This window comes from Rhipicephalus sanguineus, unplaced genomic scaffold, assembly GCF_013339695.2.
Source record: "Rhipicephalus sanguineus isolate Rsan-2018 unplaced genomic scaffold, BIME_Rsan_1.4 Seq10967, whole genome shotgun sequence".
NCBI classification, from domain to species: domain Eukaryota; kingdom Metazoa; phylum Arthropoda; class Arachnida; order Ixodida; family Ixodidae; genus Rhipicephalus; species Rhipicephalus sanguineus.
Genome location: NW_023614315.1, coordinates 369,567 through 389,825, shown reverse-complemented (window position 1 = coordinate 389,825; position 20,259 = coordinate 369,567). Strand labels below are relative to the sequence as shown.

At 46.9% G+C, this 20,259-nt stretch overlaps 1 protein-coding gene across 1 annotated transcript in view; it reads left to right on the top strand.

The window, feature by feature from the left end:
* The window catches only part of LOC119376135 (CDGSH iron-sulfur domain-containing protein 3, mitochondrial), a 118,095-nt gene extending 103,131 nt beyond the window's left edge, over positions 1 to 14,964 (top strand). The window contains exons 2-3 of the mRNA XM_037646069.1: positions 8,194 to 8,409; positions 14,733 to 14,964. Coding sequence (XP_037501997.1) covers positions 8,194 to 8,409; positions 14,733 to 14,915 — 399 coding nt within the window. The 3' untranslated portion in view covers positions 14,916 to 14,964. The remainder of the gene's footprint in view (positions 1 to 8,193; positions 8,410 to 14,732) is intronic.
* Positions 14,965 to 20,259: the final 5,295 nt, after the last annotated feature.

Genomic DNA, 20,259 nt, shown 5'->3' with positions numbered 1-20,259 from the left:
CTCATGGGCTAACTGCAAGAAAGTCTGTATTAGGACATTTGGAATAACTACACGTTCGCCCCGCATCAGGAGTCCGTCAACGAAAGAAAGCTCTTCCTGTACGTGGAAGTAGGACATCAATGCCATGTCTAGAGTTTTTTTCTGGGGCCATCCCCGAGTTACGTAGTGAATGACCCGTTGCAATGCTTCGTCAGACGCAGTAGCTGCCTGAACAGTCTGCTTGTCGACTACAGTGGTTACAAGGGAGACAATCTCCTCTTCCTCAACAGTGGAACTATCATTTTGTAATGGAAGCCTTGACAGTGCATCAGCTACACGGTTCTCAGACCCTTTGCAGTACTCGATGTGGAAGTTGTAATACATTAGCCTGGCCGACCACCTGGAGATACGGAGAGGGCGTCTGCCTGAGTTACCTGCCGCTAGCAGGGCAACTACTGCCTGGTGATCCGTCCTGAGCATGAAACGCCTTCCCCATAGATAGATGTGCCACCTCTCACATGCAAATAGACATGCTAATGCTTCTCTCTCGCCCACAGAGTGCTTTCGTTCTGCAGGAGTTAAGGTCCTAGATGCAAAGGCGATGGTGTGTAACTGAGAACCGACAAGTTGCTGTAACACTGCATCCAGACCAACATCAGAAGCATCTGTCGTAACAACCACTGGCAATGAAGGATCAAACATTTTTACGACAGGAGCACACGCAAGGCGAGCTTTCACTTGTTCAAAGCTGCGTTGCGCATCTTCTGACCAAGAGAATTGTTGGCCCTGTCTGAGCATGTTGCGGAGTGGCTCAACGAGATCTGCGTGGTTATATGTTGGGCGAGTTGGTTTCTAGCTTCCATATTTCACAGCGCAAGACGACAACACAGTAAGGAACACAAGACACACGGAGCGCTGTGTGTCTCGTGTTTCTTACTGTGTTGTCGTCTTGTGCTGTGAAATATGGATATCTGCGTAGTGGTGAAGGAATCTTGCGTAATACCCTGTAAGGCCAAGGAAGGACTGAAGGGTTTTCAGGCACGTAGGAGGAGGAGCATTAAGGATTGCCCGAACTTTGCTTTCCGTGGGCGATATACCCTCTGCAGAAATTTTATGCCCCAGGAACGTTAACTCCTTCACCGCAAAAATGCATTTCTGGTTCAGTTTCATGCCACTCTGCGCAATGCAGGTTAACACTTCCTTCAAATTCGCATCATGCTCAGACTTTGAGCTTCCCCATACTAGTATGTCGTCCAAGTAGCACGCAACATTGTTACAGCCTTGCAAAAACTAGACATCATTCTTTGAGATACCGCAGGTGCGGAGGCTAGACCAAAACATACTCTTTTAAAACGAAACAATCCTTCATGTGTAATGAACGTAGTTAAATCTCTACTAGATTCTTCTAGGAGCAGTTGGTGGTATGCTGATGCTAAGTCCAATTTTGAAAAGTATGACGCACCATTCAACATTTGAAGCAGTTCATCCACATGGAGCAGTGGGAACCCGTCGATGACGATGGCCTTGTTCGGTTCTCTCAGATCGACGCAGAGGCGGATGTCCCCGTCTTTCTTACGGACGACCACGAGTGGCGACACCCATTCGGATGCAGACACCCGCTCGATGACGTCGTTGTCCTCGAGTCGACGCAGCTCGCTGGCGACTTGTTGCCGGAGCGCCAGAGGCAGGCGACGCAGATTGGCAGACACTGGTACGATGTCCGGCCGCCTCTTGACCCGGTGGACGTAGTCCCTGACAAGTCCCAGCTCCCCGTCCAACAGCTGCTCGAACCCCGGAGGCACACCTGCAGGAAGCTGCGAGGAAACGGGTGAAGCCAGACGATACGTTAGCGTTGCGCCGTCGATCAGGAGTCCCAACTGCTGGATGGCGTCGAGCACCAGCAGTGAAGTGCCGTGTGCTGTCACGTAGAAGGTGACAAAGGCCCGCTTGCCATGGTGCTGCAAGTCTGTGCGGAAATACCCTAGGACCGGTATGCGGTGCTTCGAAAAATTCTGCAGTTGGATGGACGTTTGGAGCAGTCGGTGCTTCGAAGCGAAAAGCGTGTCGAAGTCCTTCTTGGTCATTAACGATGCAGTGGCTCTGGTGTCCACCAGCAATGACATGTGGCTATGTCCTCCGACGATAACAGGAATGCACAAGTCCCTTGGGCTAGTCGGCGCAGCTTGCACGAACAGGACTGTGGCAGTGCCGGAGTCAGCGTCTTGGACGGGGGCAACTTCCTGCACCGACGCTTGTCGTTTGCGGCAGACTGCCGCGAAATGCCCCTTGATGCGGCAAAATTGGCAAGTTTTGTTTTTGGCCGGACAATTTCTGGAAGTCGCCAAATGCCCTAACTTGCCGCAGCGAAAACAAGGGCCGACTTGAGGCTTGGGCGCAAGCTGTTGTACTTGCTGGCAGCGAACGCAGTCTTGAACCAGCGCCGTCGAGCCCGCGCAGCCATCTTGGATGCGGCCGCCCGACTTGGGGGGGGGGGGGGGAAGCTGCCGCCATGTTGAGTCAGATGCGGGGCCAGCGAAGCAGCCGACCCGCCATTTTGAGCCGCTGCTGCGACGCTTTGGATGCTGCCGCCGTAACCGGAGTGCGAGCCGAGTAGCCGCTCATTTTCTCCGAACGCCGCGTTGGCTTTGTTGAGCGCCTCCAAGTCGCGTCCAACTTCTTCGGCTTTCTGCGGCGTAAGGGCTTCCCCGTACGACAGTAGTTTGGCCCGTACATGTGCATTGGCGACACCATGGATTATCTGGTCACGCATTCTGTCGTCGTAGGTAGCTCCGAATTTGCATGACAGGGCCTTTTCTCTCAGCGCGGTGACGAAGTCGAGAAACGTTTTGCCGGGCAGTTGTTTGCGGCTCGTGAAAAGGTGCCGCTCGGCTAGCACGTTCGTCGTCTCGGCAAAGAGCCCGTCCAGGAATTGTAGCAACGTGTCGTACTCCGTCGTTGCCGCCGCTTCCGTCGTCGACACCGCACCCGTGCCCAACTCCGCCGGCGTGCTGGTTGTGTGTGGAGCATTTTGGACGCCTTGTGCTTCGAGCTGTTCCTGCGCGGCGAAGTATTTCCGCTGGCCCTCGACACCGAGCGCGCTGAGAAGTGCTGACGCCCGTCTTTCGTCCTCCCAGCCGCTTCCGCCGGCTGCCTACAGGTGTACCTGGAAAATCTTTTTCCATATATGCCAAGGAATGGGAGGCTTGCCGAGAGCGTTGAGGAACGGAGGAAGGTTTGCAAAATGGGCCGCCATGTGTGCAGGAGGTAGGCAGTAGGCTCAAGCAGGAAGGTGGCGTCGTAGAGGGAGCCGGAGCGGGAACAAGGAAAAGTCAGGTCGACGCCAATGTAGCCAGCAGGAAGGACAAAGCACCGACGTGCAGGAGAAATGTGACTCGCGGTAAGTGTCACTTACGTCGTGCTCTTCCTGGCGTCGCCTGACGTAGTAGCGTAGCGGTTCAACTACCTCGTCACCATAGTTGTGTAGGGCAGGAGCGCGGCGTAACCCGCGGCGGGCCGACGGAGAGGCCGAACGACGGGAGGGCGCGTAGAGTGACGACGCAGAGACCAAGCTTCGGCGAGGCTGACGGGAGACTGCTCTCCCGCGTTTATTGCAGGTGGTTTTAAGGAAGGAGAAGAAAGGCTATTGGTCAGCGAGGCACGGGTCACATGACCGGCATGGCCACGCCGGATTGGTGGTAGCAAAGAGGCATGGCAGAGACCCAGCCCCCCCCCCCCCCCAGTAGCATGATAGAGAGCACAACAGCACTGGTGTCTGAGCATGTCACCAAGGGTCGCACGACACAACAGCAGCCAAAGCGTGTTTCCAGCTACAAAAATTGAATTTCGCACTTGCATTAGGCAAAAGAACCGGCTTTTTGATTTGTGGCTGGAACTCGGGGAAAGCTATTGGAGCCTCATTTGGCAGACCACCTATTGCTGAACGCGACTTTAAAGCGTTATTCAGAGTGAACAGGACAGTCGGAAGTGCTCCGCATCCATAGTGCTCTGCACTTATTGACATGAGATCGAGTATCCGACGAACTGCTTGCGTCATTGCAGGTATAGACTACGACTCAAGAATATTAACTGCTCGGACTTTGTCATCACACAAGAAATGACTGCAAAAGTGACAATTTATGCTTCAATCCAGGCAACTGTGATTTTTAGCTCACTCATGCCGTACTCATTTTTATTGTCGCCACAAGGCTCTTCTAGATTTTTTTTAGGCACGAAAACCATGTGAAGAGATTGTCGTTTTTGCAGTAGTGCAAGAAACATAGCCATCGTGCACAAAGTGATTGCTAAAGTCAAGAATCTATGCTGATTCTGATTTTAAAAATTTTATGATTTACTGATTTACATTTTCACCAAAAGGCCTTTGCATTTAGTCATTTAAATAAAGATGTCCCAGTTGTTTTCACACAAGCGTGGCTACTTCAGGCTATTGTTACTGCCCTTGGCTCAGGTTGGCTACTTTTTGGCAAGTCTTGCCATTTTGTATTTATGTGTAGTGTTATTTTTGTGCAAGATTTTCAACAGTTATTATGTTATAATTAGCTCATTATCTTGTTTTTCCTAATGTTGCCAAATTAATTACCTAGCGCGTGTTTTTGTTTTCGTTTGCACAGTGTATCAACATTTTGCTTTGCTCCTCCTCTTTTTACAAAGTTCATTGGTTTTTATTTGGAATTACCCATCACATGATGTACCCCACCCCTTATGTAACACCCCTAACGGGGCCTTTAAGGAAAATAAACTGAACTGAACTGAACTTTTTGTCCTTTCAACGGGGCAACCCTGTAGTCCAGCCAAGGAGGTTAAAATAAAATTTGCTGGAGTGGAGGAGGCGCCCCTCAGCTGAAGCCGTGCGCCGCCATCTTGTCATAGGCAGAAAGCGCGCCTTCCGCAACGCATGCTGCAGCGGCCGCATAGATGTTCCAGCTGTTCTCTGGCGTGGTGGCGTCCGGACGTTGTTGGGTACATCGTGCGTTGCGTACGGCTATATAAATCGAGCGAAAATGTACTCTGGGGTGAAGTTTCAGTTGTAAGCAGAACATTTCGAGCTTGATTAACTATATGCCGGAACACATGCTGACTGCTCGCAATCTGTCTCTAATTTCACATCTGACAGTCATTACTTTTTCCTAACCGGTTTTTTAAGGACCCAAATGTTCGAAGCCCGTCGGGGCAGGCTCTTTGACGGGAAGTCTGGAAGCCAAAAGACGGCGATCACATATGTTAGAGGCACTTCTCGCCGAATCGTTTCGACTGGACTAGGCTGCGACCCGGAAGTTGTCAGACTGTGCTTGACGCTTTGTAAAACACTTGCAAAACCCAGTAATACACATTCTTGTGCTCGTTGATACCACTGGTGCGGAGCGCGAATAGGAAAAGGACGCACCGTTTGCTATTTCTTGAAATTATATAAATAGGCGGTTCCCTAGATTTCGTTATTGGTTGCCCTGTAGTGTAACAAAAGAGTAGCTCGCAACTACGAGGTTAAGTAACGTCGTTTGGGCAATACACAAGGACCTGTTTTTCTTAGATTCGTGCATTTTCTATTGTTGGTCAAAAGTAAGAAGACGCCGACCAAAAACTTAAAATAACAAAGACGTTTCGGCTCTTGTACGGGGGCCTTGTTCACAAATGACCATTTCATTCATTTGTGAGTCATTTGTGAACATGGCCCCCGTACGGGAGCCGAAACGTCTTTGTTATTATTTTTTAAGTTTTTGGTCGGCGTCTTCTTACTTTTGACCATGATTGTTCCCGACCAGACAAGTTTTCGTCGAACTCTTGATTTCATTTTCTATTGTTATTTGTATTTGCTTTATGCAGTGCAGCGAGTAAAACCAGTAGGTCTAAACTGTACAATGCTCGTTACAGCTGCAAATAAAGCGACCTAACCGAGGCCCCGGGGTACTCCTGCCGTTATATGTGTTCAAATTTGCATCACCTACACGGCAGCATTACGAAGAAATGCTTCATGTTTCCCAAGGGGAGATAAAACAGCTCAAGATGAAAATTCTGCAGCAGAAAAATTGCAGACTGACCAAATAGAGCGAGCCTCGATCCTCAAGCGATAAAGGAGATGAGGATCAAAAGCTCATGTCCGAGTTTGGCAGGGGGGTGTTCACTGCAGTCTTCTCCCATACATACAGCAACCCCTCCACAGGGCACAGAAAGACCAGAAATTTAAGGCACTTATCCATCCCAGCTGTGGGCGTTTACGTTCACGCTGCACTTTATTCTCCATCAGCTTATGAGTATGTACGCTCGAAGTTTATTCGAGCACTGTCAGCAGAGCGCACTATACGAGAACTGTATACAGAATTCCATCAAAGGAAATGCTGGCTTCACAGATGAGTCGCGTACTGTCTCGAAAAAGCTAGCTCAATGCCGCACAAAGACACTGTACTGTACTTTGATTGTTGATGACAAATGAGGAAACATGTTGAGATTGTGGGCGACTAAGTTGTTAGATATGTGGACTTTGGGACTGGAATGCATGATGACAGACTGCATGTGTATATGCTCTTTGGCTTAAACTTTCAACTTAGGATGCCACTTGGGCGTTTTTAATTGATTCATTGACAGGATAAGAGAGAGCCGAGCCAACGAAATAGTATCGAAGAGCTATATATTTATTGAAATAGTGTCGACTGCACGCTGAGTGCCCATATTTGAAGCACGTCCATGCAAAGCCAAAACTATTGGTTTTGGAGGACTTGAGCTTGTCTTGGGAAAAGAAATGGCTTTCAAGCATTGATGAGCATATCCTTCTCGATGAGCATATCCTTGAGTGTGGTGCTTTGGACACCCACATTTATATAGAAAGTGGCCGAACTCCACATATGCATAAGACTCCGTCACATGCCGAATGAAATAAACAGGAAAATGAGTGCCGAGAAGTGAGGTGTGCTCTTACGAGGATGATTATTTTTAAAAACCAGTAATACAGACCATTCTTCGGTGTTCATGCTTGCAAGGAAAATGCCAAAAGAAACAGAATAAAACTGACTGCATTCTTATCTCCCATTTGGCTTCTTATTTTTGACAACTTCTCCCTTAATGTTCGCCATAACCTTCAAAAACCACGGCGGAGAGACGCAGTCAGCGCGGAGGGCGCGCTTTGGCTCCCGTTTCTTGCCTATGGCAAGATGGCCGCCGCGCGCGCGGCGCGGCTTCACTGCGGCCCATTGGTAAGTATAGGCGGCCTCCACTGCAGCAACTTTTATTTAAACCTCCTTGAGTCCAGCAACAGAGCGGTACAGGCGAGGGACAGTAGCCATCATTGTATGCCAGTTGGGGTGTTGTGTGTGCCCCGCAAACTTGTCTGTCTGTATGTGATCCTTGAGGAATGGATGAAACATCACAGGCAGCACCAGCAGCCACTAAATGCATCATATTGATCACGATGTCACAAAGTGCTGCCAACTCAGGTAAGCGCTAACACTTACTTTAAAGCCATATTAAAATATGTTCAGGGCTATATCTGCCACTAATAAGTGGTCAGAGGCACCTAGGTATGACAGAGAATGGAACAACACAAACATTACAAGTTTGAAATATTGGTGTCCGGGGGGGGGGGGGTCTTTCAGGTGACCATTTCAAAACATATGCCAAATGAGGATAGCCTCCTTAGCAGTTTGTTTTCTAGTTGCCTCTGTACATCATGAAAGCTATAAATAGTGGTCACAAAGCACTTACACATGCCGGTCATCCTGGTCCAGTGGTTTCAAGCCACATAATAACGGTCTCGGCAAAAGCTGGATGCATGCATTCTCCTTCGTTTGTCCTGCGCTTCTCCGAAGGATGTCATCTCCTGCTGTTTAACATGCAGCACCCTCCTCACATTCTCTCCCTGACTGTCTTGTAGAAAACATTCGACATGATCACCGTGTAGCTTCAACTACTGCATCAACACATGCATCACAGATACCGCATGTGACCCTACAGAACGTTCATGGTATGCAAAGAAATTTGGTGTACCTTTTAAATGTTTCATATTAAATGGATGTTATCAATAATGATATGTTGCATGTTCAGTCATTTGTGAGGCACATGGTTAGAGTTGACAGTTCTAAAAACAGAATGTGAGTAAAAAATCTCGGATCTTTTTATGTTGATGAGAAACTCAGTCAGGTGATGCAGGACGAAGGTAATTGGATGTGCAACAAGTTGACATGGGTGTTGCATTTTGTTCACCTGCAGACAAGGCACCATGCCCTGCTAGCATCCTCAGGCAGTCGTAGCGCCTCATCGTCGCCACCAGAATTTCCTGAACTGTCACCACGCCCGGAGCAGGCATACCATTCTGCCTACACGCAGCCAACCAAAGGCCGCATCTATGACAAGAAGCCATTTAGATTTGAGTGCAAAAAGGGGCACGTCTACCATTGGTGCACCTGCGGATTTAGTCATACCCAGGTAACGTCTAATGTAGCATCCTTTTAGGAGAGAAGACAAAGAAATACCATTTTGTATCGCTGTTAAGGAAATGCACACCACTGTCGCCATGTGACCAAATGTATTGTCAATGGTAGAAGGGTGGCCAACGCTTTTTTCAAGGCAGGAGAGATGGATTTATGGCTCAGTCAAGTGATCGAAGTAGGAGGCTGAGGGGTGCAGCCTTGCCAAGTTTGTTGTACCTTTAGTTTTAATATGCAAACAACCTTAATACCAGCAGCAGCTGAGAACTTGTAAGAGCGTTTGCTTTGTCTTTAGTATGTCTATTGTGCCATGCAACTTGGTTTGCTCTGTGTAGTATCTTATTCTTCATTACGAATTATGTCATTGTCTTTGATGTTTTGCATAAAGTTGAGGTTTTTGATGCACTATTATAAGCTTCAAAGAGCAAAATGATCAGTCTTTAAGTGTGGAGTAGTAGTAAAGACTTTATTCTGAGTAAGTTTGAAGAGGTGGAGGCTCCCTGGAGGGGGGCCATGGCTGGGTGGGCTCCTCCCACAGAGAGGTTGAAAAAAAAACTTCTGGAGTGGAGGCGGCGCGCCGCCACTGAAGCCGACGACCGCCATATTGCTCCGGGCAGAAAACGTGTGGGTCGTCGCTTGAGCCTGCGCGGAAGTTCCACAGATGCAGAATTTCTCTATTGCTTTGGTGACAAGCGAGTGTTGTGGATGTATCATTTCTTGGACTGCGATCCACTCAATAACCACATTTACAATTTGCCGAAGATTGCCAAGCTGTACATAAAAAACGCCGGGCCTGCGCGGAGCGCGCAGCACGTCACAGCGAAAGCTGGAAGAGCGGCCTTTCTAAAGCCCGTGCTAAACTCTCTCGGGGAAACTAATAGTACAAGTACACTTGCAAGGTACCCACGACGCCGCAAATCATAATTTTTGTGAAGTAGGGAAGCAATCACTATGCCATTATTCGTCTTTCTGCGGATAAGCGAGGTGCCCGCTACACATCTGTAAGGCATTATGTGAACTTTGTTGATGCTGCCTGTTGCTGATGACGATGAAGAATTATGGCTGAGCCTTTTGTATGGATTTGAAGCAATTAAGACCAGGTCACTCGTTGTGCAATTAGCATTTTGTGACGCCTGGTCGTTATTTTACTCTTCTGACACGCTACATTACACATTTAACACTATTCCTTCCCGATGCCCGACATGACGCCTGTAAGGATGTTTTCGCAAAGGAGTTCCAGTCACTAGCGTGGCTCTGTGGTAGAATACTCGACTGCCACGCACAGGACCCGGGTTCAAATACCATCTGAGCCTGTTTATTTTTATTTATTTCATTTTTTCTTATTTCACGCAGTAGTGGTTACGGACATCGGCGGTGGCGGCGCACAACTACCCCACTGCCGTTGTGATCTGATAACAGCTTTCGCTGTAAAATCAGGCTTCACCACATTTCAAAAGAAATCAACCAGAAAAAAGTTCGGTAGATCCCACGCGCTGTGGGAATCTGTTTCATGCGAAGCAGTTAGCGAGTACTTCTATGCTGTATTTTATGGCTTTGAGCCAAGCGTTACGAGGTGAATCAGTGTGTTTTTGTAAGTGTAGTAGCTGTGTGCACATCGTGGGCTTACCAGGCACGTCGACAACATTGGCGTTTAAAGGGCAACTTTATGGTGCAATGTAACGTCAGCCCTCGCGTTAGAGTACATACGTCAGTATTATCGAAACGCCCCCACGGAAGCTCACAATTACGCTGCCCGCGCTCAAGCTGCGCTGCCTCTTGCCTGGAGCAAAATGGCTGCCAACCAGTTTCCCAGGCTTCACCTGCTCGCGTGGGTGTGTATAGGGGACCTCCACTCCAGAAGTTTTTTTTAAACCGCCTTGGGTCCTCCTTACAGGAGTCAATTTGCAGTAGCCCCTACCCGGGCGCGCATGACCAGGTCCGAGCAGGGCAGCCTCACAGTCCCCTTGGGTGGGGGAGGTTTGGTGTTAATTGACATGCCCACTCCTTATGGAAAATGTCCGAGGACCTTTCCCCACACTATGGGCATTTCCCTGAGCACGCAGGGTCAAAATGTTTTTGAACTGCCGGGCACAGTATTGTTTTGGTGTACAGACGGAGGAGTAAACGTTCCTCCTCCTTTGTGAGCCCTTTGCAGGGTTTATTTGCTCTAATTGGTAGTATCTCTAAACCTAGACTGGATTGAAATTGGAGTGAGGTGAGGATGTGGCCCGGTAATTAAGCCCGCAGGCCATGGCGTTTGCCGCTTCATTACCTCGAGACCCACGTGTGGGGGGCCCATACTATCGTCCAGGGTGCAGGTGCTCCGGTGTTGTTGCTGTTTTGTAAAATTTGATATGCGAGGTATGGGGTGTAGCCTCTTTCAATGTTTTTACAGGCTCCTTGCGAGTCAGTGATGACGGCTCTAATCCCGGTTAACGGCTGGGGAGGTTGAGGGCTCGCTTGTATATTTTGCGCAAAATTACCTCAATGGCATTTTTGTTAAACTCGCAAAGGTCTAGATCAAGGGTAACCTGCTACGGTGGTCTAGTGGTCAAGGTGCTCGACTGGTGACTTGCAGGTCGTGGGATCGAATCCCGGCCATGGCGGCCGCATTTTCAATGGAGGTGAAAATGCTTGAGGCCCATGTGCTTAGACCAGGTGGTCAAAATTTCCGGAGCCCTCCACTATGGCATCTCTCATAGTCATATCGTGGTTATGGGAAGGTTAAAAAAAAGGTCAAGGGTAAAACATGGCTTGTTACGTAATCCTGCGCTAGTGGCAAGGCATCTTTGCACTGTAGTCCGCCTCGTTTGTTTGAAACCCGTCTGATCATGCGGCCTACTTGGTCGCTCACTGTATGTAATTTGGTCAGTGTTGTCTATTTTGCATAGTTTATGTATAAATAGGCCTAAAATTTGCTTTGGGGATTGCTAGGGATTCTGAGTACTATACTTCTGTGTGGGACGAATGTGTACAAACTCCGATTTTGTTGGGGAACATCGAAGGCCACAGCGGCGAGCGTAGGTTTCTACAATTTCTGGAGGTTGGCTTCAATTTTGCCTACCGAGCTGTGTTTAGCCTAAATGGCGATGCCGTCGGCATACAGCGAGTGCTGTACACCTTCGACTAACTCCAATTGATCATTGCTAGGTAAGGGTGAAAGGACTGTGGTGTGCCCCTCACGCCCAACCTATACGAACCGTAGTCCTAGACTTGTATTTGGATGTAGGATTGTCGGCCCATTAGAAATTGCTTAATGTATTGAAAGGTATTGTGGCCACAGTTACTTTGGAGAGGTGCGACATTATCTCGTGTGCGACATTATCATATGCTCCCTTCAGGTCTAAGGCCAGTACAACTTTGTCGTTGAGGGGATGTTGGATAGGGTTTATGATTCCACGGTCGAGTTGGAGGAGTACGTCTTGTGCAGCTCTGTGAGGGCGGAACCCAAACATCGTGTTTGCAAAGACGTTTAAGTTTTCTAAGATAGTCTGATAGTCTATCCTGTACCATGGTCTCCACTAATTTTCCTGCATAGGAGGTAAGGGAGATCGGCCGAAGCTTATGTGTTTATGATTTTGCCGGCTTTGGGAATGAACGTAACTAAGGCTGTTTTCCATTCAATGGGTAGTGGTGTTTCTCCACGCCAAATTGAACTTATGTATTCTAGGAGGGTTTTGTAGCCTGAATCGGGGAGGTTTGCTTGCAGCTTCACCGTGACTTTGTCTTTTCCGGGTGCCGTCCCTCATTTCATTCTTCTTAGGCTGCTTTCAAATCGTGAAGTTAAAAGGGTTGATAGTTCTGCATTGTCAGACCCTGCATACGAGTATGCAAGTCCTTGTGGGTCCTGATGTGTGCAGAGGTACTGATCCCATAATTTACTTTCCAGCTTCTCGACATCTCCTTCAAAAGCGTGTATGGCTCTTTCAAGATGTTTTTGCGTTTTTGTTCTGGTTTGTGTAGGGTTGATTAGTGCTCGGAACAAGCGCCAGGTGTTCTTACTGGACATTTGTTCTGCTGCCATATTGCATCTGTCCGCCCGATTGGAGTCTGCTAGTTTGGCGGCGTATTCCACTGCTTGTTGGGTGATTTCGGTGATGCATTTTTTTTGTTGTTGAGTTTTTGTCGTTGCCACCTGCGGACTAGGCTGTGTTGCGCTTCCCAGAGGTGGAGGAGATGGTTGTCCACTTCCGGAGTTGCCTCGGATGATTTGAGTCCAAGTCTGATATCCCTGTCCATGAATGGGGATCAAGTTTGTGTACTCTTGTCGGTACTTTGTCCAGTCTGGTAGATGGACTTTTGTGGAGGTTTTCATTACTGGTTTGCTTCTAATTGTGATGTTAAGCATGCAGAGATCGCTACCCAGGGTTTGCTCGCTGTTGATCCATTCTGCATGTTTGATGTTTTTATTGAAAGTGAGGTCCAAGCACGTGTCCCGAGTTTCCTATTCGTGTTGGGTATACAGGGTCAGTGTGGAGAGTAACCTAGAGCTGATGTAAGTTCTGCTAGCATACGCCCACGTTTCTCCTCTCGTCTGTATCCCCAGAGTGTGCTGTGGGCATTGAAGTCACCCAAGGTTACTAGAGGGCTCTATTAAAGAGTGCTGCAAAATTTACATTTCTTAATTTAGGGGATGCATAGATGTTCAGTGCGTGTAGAGGTGTGTCTCGTTTTTTAAGCGGAAGAGTAACCATCACGTATGAGCAATCGGTTTCTAACTCTAGGTTGACCTGATTAGCCGTGTCGTTTTTGTGTACGCATATGCAGGAAAGATGGTCCTGCTGACATACGGTATAATTTGTAAGGGTAACGCCATCTCCTGGCTGCTTGAGTGTGACTGTTGCAGCTAAAGTTTCGAATTTTGACAGGAAAAGCCCAAGGTTTGCTCGATAGTATACGTCGTTGGGCTAGTTGGTTCATAATCTTCAAAATTGGCTAGCGCGAAGATCGACAAGGACTAAGAAGGAACACTGATGTACAGGACAGGCGCTACTCGCAACTAAGCTTTATTCAGAAACGTTTTCCTACATATATACATAGCCGCCGAGTGGCGCGCAGGCGCAATGCACATGACAGTCGACAATGCTAATCAGGATCGGGATACCAAAACATATTCGCATCATAACCAAGTATCTAAGAACAGTCTTTCCTTACTGCGCAGAACAACAGAAGTGTCACTGATACATTCACGGTCTTTCTTTTTAATGTGATAAGCCTCCATTAGTTCTCTCGCCAGCGCATTCCCACTTCTGCCCAGAATTCGAATGCTAGACAGCACTGGCTCACAGGCACAGGTCCTACAATGCATAGGCAGATTAGGCATAGGCTACAATGCATAGGCACAGGTCCTACGATGCATAGGCAGGCCCTGAAGCTGACGAGGGCATCAAAATTCTTGCTTTTGAGGCTGTTTTGGAGCAGTAAGGCGCAATTTTTGCGATTTTTATGCTTTCAGAGCAGCTTGGCACAGGAAAACGGAATCTTAAGAAAAATGTGTAATATGCGCAGCTGTGTCACTCCTGAAAACAGCAACAGTCACCTGTAGATGACATTCTTGACGTATTTTAATCTGAGATGAAACATCATGTCCAAGCTCCCTTCCGACAATAATCTGCGATATTTAGACATGAAATTGAGTTTTAGTATGGGCCATGTGTTTTGATGTTAACTCCACTCTTCCAAAATCGACTACCCTGTAACACTTTAAACTTATAAAACAGGCATCAACCTGCCTTCCCACGGGTCACCTGCGTGATGTTTCTGTGATGATGGCCAGGCTCGTACTGCCCCTTGCTGAACCAGACGGCAACAAGGATGGAATTCGAACAACAATTTAGAAATCTCAGCGTCATCAAATTATTGATAACGAACCTTTTTATAACAGAGACTCGCTCGTGTAGTCATTCACGTAGTACAACGGCTGCAGCAAGCTGGCTTCCATTGCTTGCTTCTATAGCGACGTAGCTCGTCGGCAGGATTAGCGGTGGTCATTAAGGGTAACTGACTGGATTCCAAGAGATGGCAAACGCGTGAGGGGGAGACGGAAAATTAGGTGGGTAGATGAGATTAAGAAGTTTGTAGGTATAATGTGGCAGCAGAAAGCACAGGACCGGGTTGATTGGCGGAACATGGGAGAGGCCTTTGCCCTGCAGTGGGCGTAGACAGGCTGATGATGATGATGATAGCGGAATCATTATTAGCCACCAGGGAATGTAACTGTGCCTCCTGCACTGTATCGTATTTACTTCACGATTATCAGGGCTTTGCTATACTGAGGTCTGCTTGCATGGAAACTTGCCTTACATTTACATCTACTTTCAGCCTTTCTGCGATGGCAGCCACAAAAATCCACACCTGAAGATTACGCTCAAGCCAATTCGCTTTGTGGCTGAGGAGACACGCTGGTACTGGTTCTGCAATTGCAAGCAGACGGCAAACAGGCCGTACTGTGACGGCACCCACAAGCAGCCGCAAGTTCAGGAACAGCCAGCTGTCGTCAAATGACTGGCGTCATCCATTGCTTGTTTATCAATAAAGAAGACAGTGACTTTTATGTCACTGCAGCATGGCTTAGATCAGCCTACCACAATGGGTGCAGGTTGTGTTGTTGTGCAATGGGTGCAGAAGCTGAAAGCTTCTGGTGACAGCTATGAAATATGACTTCAGGAAAGTGAAACTAGCTGCTTCGAATACTTTCCAGGCTCTTAACTCATATATGCCCAAACATGACAAAACAAAACATTTTTTTTTCACAAAAAGTGTACTTCTACCCTCAAAAGAAAGCACAAGTTCTTTATTTACTGCCAGGTCAACACAACACTGTTTTTCAAGCCTTCCTATACATATAGGATACTGGGCATTAGGGATGCTATGTGCGGGTACGCATTTGCCCGGAGAAAGCGGTCGGCACGTGGCAGCATGAAAAGCAAGCAATGTCTAGGCTTGCACACGTTGAGAATGAGGCCTGCTTGATGTGCTGTAGGTGGCGCTAGTCATCAGCTAAAGAAATAGCTATGTTAGAGCGCATCAAAGAAATGTCCTGTATGTAGGACACTGGGCATATATGGGTTAATCATAACATATGGAAACTATGTTTTGTGAACGACTATTTGTTTAGTTAAATTTTATGTTGATATTAATAAGTTTGTTTCATGTCAAAGAGTATTATAATGATGTATAAAATAGCTTTGTTTACACAGACATGTATTTGAACTTCAACAGGCTCTGTTTCCCTACTTCAGAGATGAGAAAATATTGCAAAAAAAATGTCTTGCTAAAAAAACAATATATAGTTGTCATCGTTCTGTGTTGCAGCGTGTATGCAGGCCCTTGAAACCCTCAAACACACGTGAAATTTAAAAGTACATTTTCAAGCCTCTTGAAAGTCTTTCTTAGAAAACCCTCGAATTTCCTAATAAATGCTGTGTGATGTCACCTGCTTCCTCTGGAAAAGTCCCCATTTTTTTAATTGATACACAGGCATGAGTGCACATGTATGACTGGCACCTTGATGCATAGAATGCTGCCTTCTCTCTCGTCTTCCCTGTGAGAGGTGCACAAAGTGCTGATGATCAGTTCATATCCGACAATGCTTGATGAATATCCTCGTGCAGCCAAAGAGAGATACTAGAAGTAAGAAGTTCTAATCATCCCTTAGTCCCCTTCCCCCAGCATAGGATAGCAAGCCGGACGCGCATTTGGTTAACCTTCCTCTAATTAAAGCTGCTGACCATGCTGCTCACACTCGGTGAGTGATTTCCTTGCAGTGTTCTTTATTGCTATGTTTGTGTATACAAATACATTGACTACACATAGACAGTGCATAATGTCCAATTCAATCCATATCAGAGCTCAGAAACAGGAGAAGCTTGGTGACTCAAGGCAGTCAAAAAATTATTCAAGTACTATGAAATTGCCAATATGAGGAAGAAACAAGAACTTGAAGCCATTGTTGCCCTTTTCACTGCTTTAAAGGGCCAGTAAACAGGCTCCGACTTTTTTTTTTTTTACATTCCCCAAACAAGCTCGCCAATTCGTACAGTAGACCGTGGCGATCACATTTTCCGAATATTACAGCGCTGCGCGCCGCGCAGACCCTTCATTTCGAAAAACAATTACCGCGCCTCTTTCCTTCGCCTGACAAATCACCCTCGTACGCGCAGTGACGCGAACTTGCCCATGGTCAACTTAACATACCACTGAGCTCGTCGATTGGTCTAAACCAGGTCTCAACAAACAGTTGTCAAGTTAACGTCAGTTCCTGTTCCTACCAACCGCTACGAAAATGCGCCTTGTTTCTTTGCCCTGCGGTGATGTGGTTTCGGCCGTGCAGTTGTCGTGCGTATATTCTGTGCACTGCATAGCACCTGCACGCACCTCGCCTTCGACATGAGGCGAGGCGTTGTTCAGGTGCCGGCTGCAAATCGAGCGGAATCTCCGGTAGCTCGGACGGGTCGCGCTTGCTCGCGCGCGGCAAGCGGAGTTCTCCAGGCTTTTCTCTCACGCCCCTTCGACGTCTTGGAAAGCAAGCACGCATTCCTGCTGCACTGTGAACTGTCACAAAGGTTTAAAAATACTGAAGAGCCGAAAACTGCCCGTCAAGTTATCGAGCACGTGCGACAATGTAAATAAAGAACCAGGAGCCGCAGCAAGCGGAAGTGCATTGCGACTGATTGAGCTCACCGATGACGTCAATTGCTGAGGTCGTGTCACGTTGCCGAAGTGGGCGGAGTCACGATGACGGGCTACGCCTTCCCCTCCTTGTGGCGGAGAAGGGTGGCGAGGCCGCGCGAAAATTTGAAACTAGCTGCAATGGATGTTCTAACCCCTGTAACTTCCTTATTATAGCACTTACTCGCAAATTCTTGCGGCAGCATGTTCACATAGGAAAAGAGCGCATATTTCTCTTCATTACAATTTTTGGACCTCAGGGTTGTTTACTGGCCCTTTAACAGAAGCTTCGTCTGATGACATCTGGTGATCTGTTTCTCTTTCGCTTGTCTGCAAAAAGAAGCGCTGCAGTGGCTGCCCCCTAGTTTTACGCTCTACAGAGAAAAAAAAAAAAAGGTGGAAGTTGCGGTTTTCTTGGGTATAGCATGAAAGAATTGCATTAGCACGAAACATGACACGAAAAAAATAAGCGGTCCACTGGTGCATTTGCCGTTTTTCTTGACCAATTCAAATTCGTCACATGACGTTCCGGTCTGATATAACACATCTGCATTTCCTGCGTGCTCAGTTTTAATATCGCCTGGATCGGAGCCTTGAATTTCAATGATTAATACCTCAAATTACGCGAGTTTTTTGGGATTTTCAAAAAATGGGTATGCCATAAATTGTCAAGTCCTACAGCTTATCTATATAAACTGCCATCAGTTAACAATTAAGAAGTTAACAAGCTTTTGTTAATCATTTCAGTGTAACTTTAGGTGTGCCAAAGTATTTCCGCCTTGACATGGAGTTTGTGTGTGAGGATGACAGGTGCCTGACTGTCATGGCATTTTGATAAAAAGCTGTATTGTCTAAAAAAATCATCCTGTGTTAAACAAAGGTATAAAAGCATGCATGACATTTACACTCGTGGACAATCACTGCACTTCAAAGCTGATTGATCACCGAACCGGCAAGAAGAACACCACCTATACAAGGACATCCCGAAAAGGATTAAAGTTGTTCGCTGCGGGGAACATGCATTGTGATCATCTGATGTACTCGCGGTTTTTATTGACTAGACTACGGTAGATTCTCGATAATTCAAAGAAATTTTAAATTCTTGGTTGGCTCGCTATGTCTTTTAATGTACTGTAAGACCAATTAATTCAAACTGCTCCATTGCATAAATTCAGTTAATTCATACTATTTGTTTGTCTGTGCCTGAAAATATCTGCTGCCTTTGTCACTTTTAGCTGCACATTTGCGTTTTTATATCACTAACAGTCGCAAAGTCGATTGGCCGCCTTCAAAGTGGCCAAACTAACCTAAGTAGCTAAACCGTGCGCACCGCCAATGAACATCTTGACTGAGAAAGAAATAAAGGAGATGGTCTGGCCTTGGTCTATCAAATGTTGAGTGTGCAAGTCACTTTCGCCGCAGTACACTGGTGTCGTGCGGAAAAGCGTATTGAGAAGGGGCCACCAGCTGTCACGGGATATAGCACATTGCGTCCCATAATTACACATACGCGCATGCACCGTATAGTAACGAGTACCAGTACAATCGCTGATGTCTATGAGGTTGCTGAGGCCCTAAGAAATGAACATCACAAGTTGGTATGTTGCTCCAAGTCATATTTATGAGAACTTGCGATAATTCAAACACAATCCTGGGTTCCCCTTACGTTTAAATTATTGAGAGCCTACTTTATTTGGCCAGTTTTGCTTCTTCTGATAAGTAAAACAGTTAGGATGACTTAAGTATGTCACGTGGAATGGGAAGTGTTCGGCACTAAACTTAGTTTCGGAACTTTTATCCTCGATTCAGCAGTGCTGTACTGCACCCCTTGATTTGATACTGAACAAGCACCAGCGTTCTTGCAAGGACCTTGCGAGTGAATAGACCTTTTTCAAGCAATCCCAGAACCCTCCGCGGGCGCGCGAAGCACTGTGGGAAAAGTGTGTACGGCGAGCCCGCCGGCTGTTCCGTCGCTCGCTGCTCGTTGGTGCCGTGGGAGCACCAAACGAAAAAAACGCGCCGCCGCTGGTTCTCTATTATTAAATCCTTAATACTACATATGTCTGAACGCACATGCATGTATCTCCATGCATGAAATGTGAAAGGAATGATGAAGGCTGTGAAGGTATTACCAAACGGATGTATACCGGATGTAGCATTTAAGCGACATGCGAGTTATCACGTGCCGATACATGTAGTCAAAATGTGCTATCGTGAGCAATGTGAGCTGGAACACCGAATTCGTATTTATTCAATGATTACTTGTTCACAAGCCACTATGGCATTTAATGCCATAGCAGCTCGTGATCGGGTTTAACCAAACTGTAGAGAGGTGTTACAGTGTTCAGGTATACAGCTGATTATTTGCTTTTAATTGACAAGTCACGCGCTGTAGAAAGAAGTGAGCGCATTCTAAACGTGCCTAAGAAAAAAGGGATGGGGCTAGAGTTCACTTGCGAGATGCCTTGCTCTGATAATTTGCAGTTTCTTGATACATGCTTTTAAGTTTCACTGCGGAGCATGTTTGCGGGCAGTACATATCCCGCGTTCAGCGAAATAAGTGTTTAATTTTGCATCGGTGCATTCGAATATTGTTAAACGAGGAGTTGTAATGTCATGATTACGCGCGGTATTGGAAAAAAAACTTGCACACATAAGGTGAGCAGTAGTTTCCAGCTGCAAAGAGGCTGGATATCCTGCGTATCGTTGTATTGGTTTGCGAAAATCTGTTCACATGGCAAAGAAAGATTAACACGGACGTCCCCCATCCGTAAATAATGAAGGAACTATAGATATATTGCAGTTATTCCACATATGTATAAGAAGTCGCATAGCCTGAAGAACATAGGGAAGCGATGTGGGGGTGAAGGTTGTGTTTGCCGCCCCAAATAAGCTTATATGGTCGCATTAAGGTCTCAGGGGTCTGCGGTGGGCAAAGAAAAATGCGGTCAGAGGCATGCCAATTGTTTTGTAAATTGTGTAGGAGTTAACCGCAAATTTCTCTTTCATGTGTCCACATGTACATCGGCCAGACTGGTCGATGTATTAATACGCGCCTCAGCGAGCATCGAAATTCATTGAATGGAGCCGTCTCATCTCGGATCGCTATGTCAGTCATGAAAATGTAATCCCATCTTCGAAAGCACAGTAATTTTGTACCATCAACCTAATCAGACAA